The following is a 13,205-nucleotide window of genomic DNA, read 5'->3' as shown; positions in this document are numbered from 1 at the left end:
GGCTTCCCATTCTGTAAACGGGCCCCAGTGGAAAGGGTGATCCTTTGTAACTCTCATCTCTGCTGCCCCCACACATCCTCGCGCCTCGCCGCCTCTCGCTTCTCACCATCCAGCCGTCGTCCCTGCAGCCCGCCCCTTGCCAGGCCTCTCCGCCCAACACTGGCTTCTGGGAGGACTGAGAGGACATTGCGCTTGCCCCGGCTGGGGACAGACGCTCGCAGGCCCAGCCCCTGGCTGCCCCGTTTCCCGTGCCAGGGAAGACAGGGCCTCCCGTGGGCGCTTCCCTGCCCTGGGCCGCCTCATCCAAGGCCCTCTCCTACTTCCAACCAGTGCCACCCATGTCCCTCTGTCGGGCAGCGGGCTCAGAGGAAGACGTTTATTTTCTTGCTCACTGTGGGTCCCAGTGCCTAACCACATGGAAACAATCGCTCCATCAACGCATAAAGGACAAGAACCGTGGGTCCCCAGAGTGGCCGGCAAGGGCCAGCCAAATGGACCCCAGCGAGCACTTGCTGATCACACTGAGGCTCTGCTCCCTCGGCGCCTGGGGTCCTCTTTGTCCACCAAGTGCCCATTCAGCTTGTGCTAGGAGGGGACTCTGACCTCGGCAGCCAGGGCCAATGGGCCTGGATGCAGATGGCCTGTCACCTACCAGCCTGGCAGCCTGGGGAGCCCAATGGGGGCGCTGGCTTGTACCCTTATTTTCTTGTTTTTGTCTTGCTTTTAGTTTTTATTAAATAAAAGGACCAGAGGATGGCTCCTGTGGCCTCCCAGGGTGGGGCCCCAGCCCACCCTCCCTCTGTCCAAGGTGCACTGTGTACGGGCTGGAGGTGTAAGCTGGGTGGAGTGGGAGAGGTCAGAGGTCAGGATTTGGGACCCATCACCCTTCCTGGAAGACTCAGTGGGCCGGAAAGGCAACTCTTGGACCCTGAGACTCATCCTGAAGGCCACAAGGCGGGACCAACAGGCTGGCCCAGGCCCCTTCCCACCCTGGATGAAGAAGGGTGACAGCATCTGTCCCTGGAAGGGTGTTGGGCAAGGCTACTCGTGGACGTCCCAGATCTCTGAGAGCAGAGGCGGCAGCTTCTTGTCCTGCAGCCGCAGGGCGAAGACCTGCTCTGAGTGCACAGAGCTGAGCGTTCGCAGGCTCACAAGCTTCATCAGCATTCGAGGGAAGCGGAGCTGGTCCTGCTGACAGGAGGGAGGTGGTGCTGAAGAGGTCCCTGCCCTGCCAGGAGCCCCCCAAGGACCCAAGGTGGGGCTGGGGAGGGCTGAGGGCACTGTACCAGGCAGACCCACCTGCGGCCTCTTGATGCGCGTGTAGGACAGCAGCGCCTCCACATAGGGCTGCTGTAGCGCCTCCACGCGGCTGGGCTCCTGCACGTTGGGGCGGTCAGCAGAGAAGATGTTGATAGCAATAAGCAGGGCGTACTCAGCGTCGTCTAGGCCCAGCCGCCGCATGGCTCTTGAGAACTCGAAGATGGGGTTGATGAACTCCACCTGCAGGCCTGGGCAGGGACGGGACCTGGAAGTCAGCTCCTTCTGCCTGCACCCGACCTCCAAGCCCTAATCCCTGTGCAGCCCAGGCAGTGGGCTTCTGGCCCTGTGTGTTCCACAGGCCCTGCTGGTGCTTGCCAGGCCATGAGGAAGGAAGGAAGGAAGGAAGGAGAGAGAGCGTTTACTGAGCACTTCCTACCATCCTCACACCCTGGCCATCTCCTCCCCACGTCAGAAGCTCCGGGAATGGGACGGGATGGAGCTTAGGCCAGGTCACCTCGTGCCTGGCCCCGGGCCTCCCCTGCTCTGGGTAAAGCTAGATGGACTTGTTCATTCATCCATCACACACTGAGCACCTCCTGTAGGCCAGGCCCTGGGCAGTTTACAGGATGATGGCCCAGCTCTTGGAGGACTCTGGGGTGGAGAGAGCAGATAACAAGGTCACCAGTGAGGACCCACCCTGTCAGAGGGCGAGCACGGCAGGGTAGTGAGGCCACTGAGGATCGTGTTCTCCTGTCCCACACCGTGGCCAGGGAATGACCCGGGGAGGCAAGGGAGCAAGTCACAGGCTGCCCGAGTGTCCTGAGTGGGGCCTGGTCGACTGCTCTCCCCAGACTTAGGGGTTACACAGAGCACGAGGCTTTCAGCCTTCAAACTGAAGGTCTTGGGCCTGCCAGATGACGTGGTCACCCTCGTCCCAGGCAAGGGAGCAGCAAGTAGAAAGGCCCTGGAAGCAAGCTTGATGGTTCAAATGTAAGTGAGAAGCCTGGTGCTCAAGGGGGAGGAGGCGGCACTGAGGGTAGAGAAGGAAGAAGGCCAGGTCTGGAAGGGCTTTGTGGGCTACAATGAGGACTGGCTCTTCTCCCAGTAAGACGGGAGCCACAGAAGGTCCTAGCACAGGAGAGGCTCCCACTGACAGAGTGCTGCCAGCACCCTTGGGACTGCTCTGGGAAAAGGAGCTGGAGGGGTGCTGGGTAGCAGTGGAGGAAGAGTGGGAAAGGGCTGGATTCCCAGCCTCCTCTCCAGCCCTACCTCCTGCCTGGGCTTCTCGTGTTCCGTAAAATCCTCCAGCTACACCCTATGTCAGGCCTTTGCCCATGCCAAAGCTCTACCCGGAGTCCTCTACTTGAGCTCAGAAGGAGAGAGTCATTGGGGCCAATTCAGGTGGGGGGCTGGGACTGGAGGAGGAAGGCGGGGCTGGGAAGAGATGCCTAGGATAGATACCCAGAGGAGCGGGGGAAAGGCAGAATGTGCCGAGAAAGCCCAGCTGAGGTGTGAGGTGCAGGCGAGGCCTCTGCACATACCCACTGGCAGTTGGGGCTCAGCTGCATGGTCCAGGCCCCCCCCCCCCCCGTCACCTGCCCAGCTAACTTCTGCAGGGGCTGCCTTGGTGGGAGGGGAGGGCGGAGGTGCTGCTGCCCAAAATGAGCTTCTCTGGTCTCAGGTTGGCTCCTGAGGTGAGGCCCCTCCCCAGCTCCAGCCCCTGGTGACCTGCGCGGTGGAAGTCATCCTTGCTGTAGGTGAAGTCCTTCAGAAAGGTGATGCACTCTGTCTCATGGTTGTAGCGCCGGGCTGTCTCCAGGAGCATGATCTGGGGGTGGCAGGGACCCAGGCACTTTAGCTGCTGCCCCCTCCATATGAGCCCCAAAGGAACAGGAACAGGACGGAGGTCTGCCGCAGCAGTATTCGGTGCTACACTGCAGCTCTCTCCCTCTAGACTCTGGGGCAGACACTCGCTCTCTGCTCCCATCCTCAGGATTCTTTCCCAGGGGGTTGCAGCCCGGCGGGGAAGTTTAACCCGTACATTCCCCTGGGCCAGGACATGGAGTAGAGCCTTGCATGCAGCAGGCAATCAATACTAATTCACTGGCTCAAATGTCACCCCTGAGAAAGTTCTGGCCGATCCTCCATTGTTCTCAGCCTCTTCCCCTTTCTCCTTGGCCCCCAGGAGGCTGACCATCCTGTTTAGAGCCTGGATGCTCCCTGGAATGTCGCCCACTCAACGGAAACAGCTGCTCTCGCCCTTCACTCTGCTGCCACCATCTGTCTCACCGCAGTCTCAGGGGTCCTGGTGGGCAGAGAGGAGGCGGCCCGGTGGTTACCTCGATGGTGGACGCCTTCAGGAGGGCGATCTGGTCCTCGCGGCCCAGCTGCAGGAAGCCAGGCACCTGTTTGGCAAAGTCCACGATCTCCTGGACCGAGATGATGGCCAGCTCCGTGAAGTGGGCGAAGCGCTGCTGGCGGGCATCACGGGACTGCGGGTCTGCACCCAGGGGCCAGGGCTGGGATGCAGAGGCCCAGGGTCACACCTAGCACCACTGCCATGCTCTGGGGGCCTCCTGCCCCATGGCCCAGAGCCCTCCCAACTCACCACGTGGGGCGGAGGGGGGCGCCGCGTACCGTGACTTTGGGCTGGTCAGAGAAGGAGCGTTTGTTGCACTGCAGCTGGGCTGCCACCAACTGCTGGATCATGAGCTCCTGGGCTGCTGTTAACTGGACACCTTCGCCTTCGCCGGGGCCCTGGCCACCCAGCTCGGACCCTCCCAGGGACGCCCCAGGCCCGCAGGCTGAGCTGCCACTGCCCTTTGGCTCCACAGGTGACTGCTGCTGCTGCTGCTTCTGAATCTTCTTCTTCCGGATCTGTTCTTCCGAGAGGACACCTATGGAGGACACAGCCTCAGCAGTGGCCTCAGGCCTGGCAGGGGCAGGCGCCGCTTGGGCAAGCCCCGCCCTCACTCACACTGCTCCCTCATCCCCGCCTCCTTGCACTTGCGCAGCCGGCACTGCTGGCACTTGCGCCGCATGAAGGCATCCATTTGGCAGGTTCCACCGCCCCGGCAGACGTAGCGCCCTGCTCCACCATGGACCACGCTGCGCCGAAAGAAGCCTTTGCAGCCTTCGCAGCTCAGCACATTGTAGTGGAAGCCAGAGGCCTTGTCCCCACACACGCGGCAGAGCTCGTGGCCCAGCATCTTTGGAGCTGGGCCCTTCTTTCGCTTGCGCTCTGGCTCGGGCTCCTCATCTGGTTCTAGGATGACTGGGATGGGCAGACAAAGACCGTGAGAAAGAGCCACAAAGAGACAGCAGCCAGGGCGCAGGTCCACGAGCCGTCCCAAGGCAGAGCCAGAGGACACAGCGTGACAGGAGGAGATGCGTACAGCCAGGGCCAGCAAGTCTGAGGGGAAGACGCACAAGTCAGTGGCCGAAGAGAATGACTCGAAGCGGGAGGCCTCCAGGACAAATGGAAGGACATGTTTCTTATCTTTCTCCCTGCCTATACCCCTCCCAGCTCCGAGCCAGCTCCCTATCCCGGACCCTGGACCCCGTCTCACCCACGATGCAGGCCGAGCTGGCCCCATTGGTGCCTGGGACATCAGGGTCCGGACCCTCGAGCCACGGCTCAGGGCCCTCTTTCTTTATAGTGGGTGAAGAGGAGGAGGTGCTGGGCTGAGGGGGGGCATTTCCTGAGAGGCAGACGGAAGAGAGGAAGGAGCAGTGAGCTTCTGCCGGGGTGCAGTGGGACTCAGTGAGAGGAGGGTCACTCACCGGGCTGGGCACTGTCCACGGAACTCGTGGTGGGGGAAGACATGGTGGGGTCACGAGGCGGTCTGCAGAATACAGGGGACTGAGAGGCTTGTGGGGCTCAGGAGGCGTGGGTCAGGCCCTTTTTCTTCCCAGAATGTTTTTACTACTGCATAGTCTCCACTTCCAGCTGGGTGCAGTGGCACACGCCTGCAATCCCAGCTCAGAAACTGAGGCAGAAGGGTCGCTGAGTTCCAGGCCAGCCTGCACAGTGGCTTCAAGGACAGCCTGGACTGCGTATCAAGACCCTGTCTCCAAAAATAAAAACCCCAAAACCAAAACACCAAAAAAGACTCCTTGCAGCCCTAGTTCCCTTAGCCTTGCCCCTCCTTCATGTCACTCCTCCTTTCAGGCCCCGCCCCGGGCCCCACCCACCTGCTCTATCCAAATACCAGCCATTCCTTCAACAGTACTGTCCTCAAGTCCTCCCTCCATCCAGGTTCACACCACCTACTCTTACTAAGCCGCCATCTGACCTCTGCTGAAAAAGCCCCCATGTCTGCTTCTGATCCCATCTCCGCCCATCTTTTCTCCTAGGCCCCGCCCCATTCCTCCCAGGGCCCGCTCCCTCCGTCCAGGGATGGCCTTCCCTACACTTCTCGCCGCCCCATCTGAGCCCCCTGCCCCAAGCTCCGCCCACTCCTCGCTTCAGATCCCGCCTCTCCTCCCACCGAGCTCCGCCCCACACCTCGCTCCAGGTCCCGCCCCTCTCCGAGCACCAGTGGGAGGCGGGGCTCATGGCTGCGCGCCGGGGTCTAATGGGCAGCCTTTCGCTAGGTCTTCTGCTCCCGTTGCCCTGGAAACATCCGGGGGAGGTGCGAGCTGCGGAGTGAAGGGAATGGAAGAGGAGCGGGAGGCTGAGTGGAGCCGGCGGACAACGCCGGGATCCCCGCGGCCGGGCTCCTCCCGCGACTCCCCAATCTCACACTTTTGTTTTGTTTTGTTGGTACCGAGGATCGAACTCGGGACCTTGCGCTTGCGAGGCAGGCGGCGGAACCACTGAGCTAAATCCCCGGCCGCGACTCCCCAATCTCGAGTACACTTGCCTCCGTCCCTGGCTCTGCTTCTCCTCCGCAGCAGCACCTGACAGGCCACCACTACCGGGTCCTCTCAAAAGTAACTTGGGGGGGGGGGCTTGTATCTTGCCTAGAGTGCGCGAAGCCCTGGGTTCGGTCCCCAACACCGCAAAAACAAGGAGAAAAAGTAACTTCGCCACTTCTTCCGGCAACCCCCGCCTTGCGTCATTTCCGGAAAAGGGTGTCTAGCCAAAGGTGACGGATTTCCGGTTCGCTCTTGCCCACTTGAAGGACTACCGCTACCCAGCGCGGAAGTCCTCTGCTCACCGGGTTTATTTCTCCGGGTAGCTCATCTTGAGGTCTGACAGGAAGGTTCCAGCAGGCTCAGTGAATGTTGGGCTTTCGAGGAGGGCGGACGGTCGCAACCTTTAAAGCCTGGTGCTTTGTGGCCTTAGCCTGTCCTTGTGCTTCTCTGGGCTCCGGCCAAAGATTTAATGGTCAGAAATCTCCTCGGCAGTGGCTGCTTCTCGCACATGTCTAATTTGAAGGATGTTTAACCTATTGGTTTTTGCGAGTTTTCTGGTTTTGCAGGCATTGCATGTTGGTTTTAAATAGGTTCAGTTCCAAACCTGGATCCAGAACTGGTTTTGTATTTTGTTGTTTCTTTCTCCGGTGTCGGGGATGGAACCTCCGCCTCGTGCGTGCTAGGCAAGCTCTCTACCACGCAGCTATACCCCCAACCCCTGGAAAAAATATTTTAAAAACAAAATGTTGGTGACTGGAAGAATTGAGTAATTAAAAAGCCTTGCCTCCCCCTACCAGAGAGGTAAAATAATCGCTTCCAAAGAAAAATAAAATAATTCAACGTATACAATCTCCCCAAGGGGTAACCAGATCTTTATTAAGCATGCTGTATGTACCGGGGATTGAACTTGGGTCCTTGTGCTTTTGAGGCAGGTGGCAGAACCACTGAGCTAAATCCCCAGCCCTGTATGCTTTTGTTTTGTAGTCAGTTGTTTTTCAGTTCTGAGGCTCAAACCCACAGAGTCTGGCTTATGCTCAACTGTACAGCTGATCTGCAACCCCCATCCGTGAATGCTTTAAGGTATATTTTAAATGTGTGCATATTCATATATATGAGAGATCCATGTTAGGCCTTGTCTATTCATTTTCTCCCCCCTTCTCTTTCATTGATGATTGAGCCCATGGAGTGCTGAGCTACATCCCCAAACCTTGTTTATTTATTTTTACTAGGTATTGAGCCTGTTACCAGAAGGTGGGTCTACGGAGTTATTTCCAGGTTCTCGGTGTCCTGAACAAAGAATCCGACAGGACACACAGAAAAGGTAGCGGGATGCACATGTATTGAAGGTGGAAAAGAAGTTCGCTCTGCAGAGAGAGCGGCGGTGAACAGACTCACAGCGGCAGCGAGGATAAAGGAAAGGGTCTCTGTATCTGCAGGCAAACAGGGCATCGGGACGGTTGTCCTATCGGAACTCACTGGGCTGGTGCCAGGGTGGAACTTTCCTGTCAAAGGCTTGGATGGCTTCATGCTAGATGTAAATGAAGAATTGAAAACAGCACTTTTCTGATTGGCTCTAGTACAGGGAGAAACAGAGGTGCTGTGTCACCCCTCTTCCTTTGTCCAACTGTGAACACCACACCAAGCTAATGATGATCCTGCCTTAAATTTAGGAGGTTTCCTGGCCAAGGTGGCAGATTACTGACAGCAGTGAGACCTGAGGAGAGGTCTTGGATCCGATGTGCCTGACCTGGCCCTCTATCAGAAGCCTGAGTTCTCCAGGGTCCTTTATTTCCCTTTACCCCTCCCCTTTTCTCCCTGTTCCTTCAAATACTGACCTTGATCTTCAATAAACACAGCTACTTACTACACACTTTGAGGTGTGCACTTGGCATTCTTTCCATGTTGTACACAAGAACCTGGACAATTTTGGGTCCTCCCAAAATAACAGCTCCTCATAGGGTGTTCAGGAAGTGCAGAGTCATCCTGGATCCTGTGCTCTGTGCACATGGCCTGGGTCTTGTGACTCTGACAGACTCTTCCTGGTTGTTTGACCAATTTTGCCCCAGCTCTATTCTCCTACTATGAACCCCAGTCTTTCTTTAATTGTTTTATTTTGACAGTAGGTCTTGCTAAGTCACCTGGCTGGGCTTGAACTTTCGATCCTCCTGCTTCAGCCTCCCAAATAGCTAGTCTTACAGGAGGGTGTAACCACACCTAATTTATTTTTGCACTAAAAGTTATGTCTAATTTTTTAGTGTTAGAAAAGTCCAAAAGGAACCAGACATGGTAGCACATACCTGTAATCCCAGCACTCGGGGGGCTAAGGCAAGAGGATGGCCACGAGTTCAAGGCCAGTCTGGGCTACATAGTGAGATCCAGTCTCAAAAAAACACAATACAAATTAATTAATTAATTTAAATAAATAAAAAGGGCTAGGGATATAGCTCAGATCAAAAGTCCTAGGTTCAATCCCTATTAGTGTGGGGGGGGGAGTACAAGAATCAGGTGTGATGGTGCATGTTTGTAACCCCAGCACTCAGGAGGCTGAGGCAGGAGTACAAATGGCTGAAATGGGCTAAAGATGAATTACTGAGCAATACTTGTGGAGTGAGTCACGTCAGGCTTAGTCTCAGCTGACCTACTTTATGAAATAGAGGAAATTATGTCTTATTGTTAATGAGGTGGAATTCACCATAGAGACAGAGGACAAATAACTCCTGGGCCTTCCCCCCATTACTTATTAAAAGTACTGTACTGGGGCTGGGGATTTAGCTCAGTGGTTCTGCCACCTGCCTCAAAACCGCAAGGTTCCGAGTTCGATCTCTGGTACCAAAAAATAAATAAATAAATAAAATAAAAGTGCTGTTCTGAATGTTTTGTGTAATCTCATCACTGGATAGGGTGAGGCTGGAGAATCATGAGTCCAAGGCCAGCCTCAGAAACAGCAAGCTTGTCTCAAAAAAACAAAATAAAATAGAAGTATGATTTGTGTTTTCTTTTGAGGCAGTCAACCACTTACACGCTGCCTTTGCTAAAGAACAGTGACCTCACTTGGCCTACACATGCCTGTTGAGTAACTAAAAGCAGAACAAAGCCTGGTCTTCATTTTTAAATCTCTTGTTTTTGTGTTTGTTTTGTTTTTGAGATAGGAACTCACTATATAGCACAGGCTGGCCTTCAACTTTTTTTTTTTTTGGTACTGGGGATTGAACTCAGGACCTTACGCTTGCGAGGCAGGTGGTGGAACCACTGAGCTAAAAATCCCTGGCCCCTGGCCTTCGACTCTTAATAATCCTCCTGCCTCGGCCTCCCAAGTCCTGGGACCGCAGGTGTGCACCACCATGCCTGGCCCAGTTCTCTAGAGAACTGAAGCAGATTTCTGTAAGGATGACCTAGCCCTGCTCTCTGAGGAGGGAGGACCAAAGATGGCTGCCACTGCACCCTTGGCCACTGCCCTGTGTCCTACCCAATGGCCTGCTCTCTCCCCCCAGAGTGTGTTTCTTTTCCTACTTTTAGTTGGTCTAAAATTGCTCAGCAGAGCGTGTTTCTTTTCCTACCTTTAATAAATGTAAAGCATCACTACCTTTTGCGCTTCTCTTGACCAATTCTTTTTTTTTTCCTTTTGGTACCGGGGATCGAACTCAGGTCCTTGCGCTTGCGCAGCAGGCATCGAAACCACTGAGCTAAATCCCCAACCCTGACTCTTGACCAATTCTTGGTTCAGGACAGAAAGAACTTGGAAACCACCTCTAGAAGGAGAGCCCAGAACCTAGAAACAGGATTGGTGTGAGTTCAAGGCCAGCCCGAACTACATATAGGGACACACTGTCTCAAAAACCCTCCAAAAGCACAAGGACTGGTCCTCCTTCGGGGTGCGAAGAAGAATTTCAAGGTGCGGTAGTGACATTGCTGTATCTTCGAGGAGACTCAGGAGTGCCAGTGTCAGATACAAACGGTCAGTGGGTGGGGGTTTTGTTATCCGAACCTTGCTGTGCAATGTTCTCATTTGTAACTGACCCAGTGGCCCCTTTATTATTTTTTTTGGTTAACAGCTTTATTGAAATGCAACTCACATGACACAACATTCACTTGATTAAAGTAAAGTTCAGCTTTTTTTTTTGTCCCGGGAACTGAGCTCAGGGCCTCAAGATTGCCAGGCAGGTGCTGTGCTGCTCAGCTACATCCCCGGCCCTCAGCTTTTTTTTTTTTTGCTGTACTAGGAATCGAACTCAGGACCTTGCCCTTGCCAGGCAGCTGTAGCACCACTGAGCTAAATCCCCAGCTCTCAGCTTTTGAAGATATATTCAGAATTGTGCAATTATCACGACAACCAATTATAGAGTTTTTTTAGACAGGATCTTGCTGTTGGTTCAGGCTGACCTTGAACTCACTACGTAGCCCAGCCTGGCCTCACACTCGTGGCAGTCCTCCTGCCTCAGCCTCCCAAGTGCTGGGAGACAGGCGTGCTCCACCACACCCAGTTAGAATATTTTTTAAAAATAAATTTTATTTTTATCCCATTTACCCCCTCCTCTTATGCCCCCTCCCCTCCCTATGTACAAAAGCTTTGTTTCCATTTTTTCCATTTTCACTTTTTTTCTTGTCCCTTTGTTCCTTTCTCCCTCCCTCCACCCATGTTCCCCTTCCCATTTGAACATTTTCTTCCCATTTTCCATGTCCCAATATCTATTATACATTTTAGTCCTTATTTCCACTTTCCGTTTTTCACACCAGAGAAACAATGCAGTATCTAAACATATGTGTCCAATTTATATCACTTAAGACTATGGTCTCAAAGTCCATCCATTTAGCTGTAAATGTCTGAAGCTCATCCTTCTTTACCGCAGAGTAGTATTCCATGGTATAAAAAAACCACATCTTCTTTATCCATTCATTGGTTAATGGGTATTTGGGCTGTTTCCAAGATTTAGCTATTACAATAAACATGGGTGTGCATATATTGCTGTGGTATGATGCTGTTAATTCTTTTTTTTCTTTTTGGTACCGGGGATCAAACTTGGGACCTTGAACTTGCGAGGCAGGTGGTGAAACCACTGAGCTGAATCCCCAGCCCTCCTCCACATTTGTTATTGGTTGATTTCTTGATAGCAGCCATTCTTTCTGGAATGAAATGGAGTGAATTACCAGTGATGTCAATTATTTTTTCATATATTTATTTGCCTTTTCAAATTCTCCATCTGAGAAGTGTCTTTTATTTCAAATGCCCATTTTTGCATTGGGCCTTTAAATTTGGGGGGAACTGATTTTTTAAAGTTCTTTATATATTCAAGATACTAGTCCTTTATCTGAATAACTGGTAAAAATTTTTCCCACTCTGTGGGTTGTCTCTTCATGCTGTTGGTGGCTTCTCTTGCTGTGCAGAAGCTCTTTAATAAGATGAGGTCCCAGTTGTTGATTCTTTGTAGTATTTCCTGTGCTGTCTGGGTTTTCTTCATGAAATCTTTGCCTACACACATGTCCTCAAGCATTCTACCTAGTCTCTCTTCCAGCAGATTTAGGGTTTCTGATTTAATATTTAGATCTTTAATCTATTTTCCATTTTAGGTTTTTACAGTACCAGAGATTGAATTCAGGACTTTGCCCTTTCGAGGCAGGCTCAGCGCCCCGAGCTAAATCCCCGGCCCCCCGCCTTTTAATTTTTTTTTTTTTTTGTACCGGGGATTGAACTCGGGTCCTTGCACTTGCACAGAAGGCACAAACCACTGAGCTAAATCCCCGGCTCTGCCTTTTAATTTTATGTGTGTATGTACGCATGTACGTCAGGGTCTCACTTAGGTGCTCAACCTGGCTTTGAACTCACAATCCCCCTGCCCTCCTAAGATCCGTGGCTGCCTGGAACGTTGTGATTTGAAGAGCTGGAATGTTGGAAATGGAAAGCCAAAATTATCTTGGGCTAGTTTAGGCTTTTTAAAAAATTAAATTTATTTCTTTGTTTTTGCAGCACTGGTGACTAAACCCAGGGCTAAATCCCCAGCACTTTTTCATTTTTATTTTTGTTTTGAGACAGGGCCTCTTTATGTTGCACAAGCTGGGCTCAAACTTAACATCCTCCTGCCTCAGCCTCTCAGAGTGCTGGAAGGGAGGCAGTGAGCAAGACGCATACCAGGCCTTCGGAACCTTGGAGCCAAAGCGGAGCGGGAAGAGCCTGACGGGCCCCAGGTTCAATTCCAGAACCCGCCGGAGAGGCTGGGGGCGGGCGCATAGGGCCAGTGCGCCACCGCGTGGCCGGATGGAAATCTGCAGGCTTGCGCCTTGAGCCTGTTGGAGGGGCTCAGAAGGAGGAGGGCCCAGGCTGCTGAAATACAGAGGTGGCTGCTGAGGTTCCCCGTAGGAACATTGCCCATCTGCTGTGTCAGAGGAGTCCCCCAGCGAAAGCTGTTCCAGCCCAGCGTGGTGGCACGCTCCTGTGATCCCAGGGCTAGGGAGGCTGAGGCAGGAGGATCACGAGATCAAGCCCAGCCTGGGGAGCTTAGTGAGACCCTGTCTCAAAAAGGAGAAAAAAAGGGAGCAAGGTTTCCAGGAAGGCCCGTGTGAACCATGCCAGAAAGTGCTAAGGTCCTGAGGCAGGAGCGGTGAGGAGCGCGAGGGACAGGACACAGCACGGCCGGCGGGGCTGGAGCAGATTTTAATGCGCATTCCCCTGTTGAGATGCTGTGGTCTGACCACAGTTCTTATGTAACTATACTACAGAGGCGGGGAGAAGGGGAGCGTGTATGTTAGAAGTGTGGGCAGACGGAGGAGTTAATTCCTTATTTTCTCAACCCGGAAGTCAAAGGATCGTTGACAATGGACAAATCAAGAAATAGCAATACAGGGCTGAAGATTTAGCGCAGTGGTTCCACCTTCTGCCTCACAAGTGCAAGGACCGGAGTTCGATGCCCGGTACCAAAAAAAAAAAAAAAGAAATAGCAATACAAGTCAAGCTACTCAGGAGGCTGAGGAGGATCACAAGTTCAAGACCAGCCTGCGAAACTTATTGAGATGCTGTTTCAAAATAAAAAATAAAACAGGCTGGGGTTGTGGTTCAGTGTGAGGCCCTGGGTTCAGCCCCCATACAAGGTCTG

At 53.4% G+C, this 13,205-nt stretch overlaps 1 protein-coding gene across 11 annotated transcripts; it reads right to left on the bottom strand.

The window, feature by feature from the left end:
- Nucleotides 1-362: 362 nt before the first annotated feature.
- Nr1h2 (nuclear receptor subfamily 1 group H member 2) lies at nucleotides 363-6,342 on the bottom strand. 11 transcript variants are annotated; one of them, XM_004866828.4, is made up of 10 exons: nucleotides 6,126-6,325; nucleotides 5,768-5,901; nucleotides 5,044-5,105; nucleotides 4,830-4,961; nucleotides 4,238-4,534; nucleotides 3,898-4,157; nucleotides 3,600-3,779; nucleotides 2,989-3,088; nucleotides 1,300-1,508; nucleotides 363-1,188 (listed from the first exon to the last, which is right to left on the bottom strand). In XM_004866828.4, exons 3-10 carry the CDS (start codon nucleotides 5,084-5,086, stop codon nucleotides 1,042-1,044), a joined length of 1,368 nt encoding a protein of 455 aa, XP_004866885.1. In that variant the 5' UTR covers nucleotides 5,087-5,105; nucleotides 5,768-5,901; nucleotides 6,126-6,325; the 3' UTR covers nucleotides 363-1,041. The 11 variants fall into 11 exon arrangements, with proteins under 11 accessions (XP_004866885.1, XP_087056903.1, XP_087056904.1 ...); XM_087200777.1 differs by having other exon boundaries at nucleotides 5,044-5,327; nucleotides 6,126-6,322; XM_087200778.1 differs by having other exon boundaries at nucleotides 702-1,188; nucleotides 6,226-6,342.
- Between the last annotated feature and the right edge of the window lie 6,863 nt (nucleotides 6,343-13,205).

The sequence above is a fragment of the Heterocephalus glaber genome, unplaced genomic scaffold, assembly GCF_053883595.1.
Source record: "Heterocephalus glaber isolate CG9 unplaced genomic scaffold, H.glaber_assembly_v1.0 deba00001744, whole genome shotgun sequence".
Lineage (NCBI taxonomy): Eukaryota > Metazoa > Chordata > Mammalia > Rodentia > Bathyergidae > Heterocephalus > Heterocephalus glaber.
The sequence above is the reverse complement of the archived record's forward strand: the minus strand, read 5'-3'. Positions and strand labels throughout refer to the sequence as shown.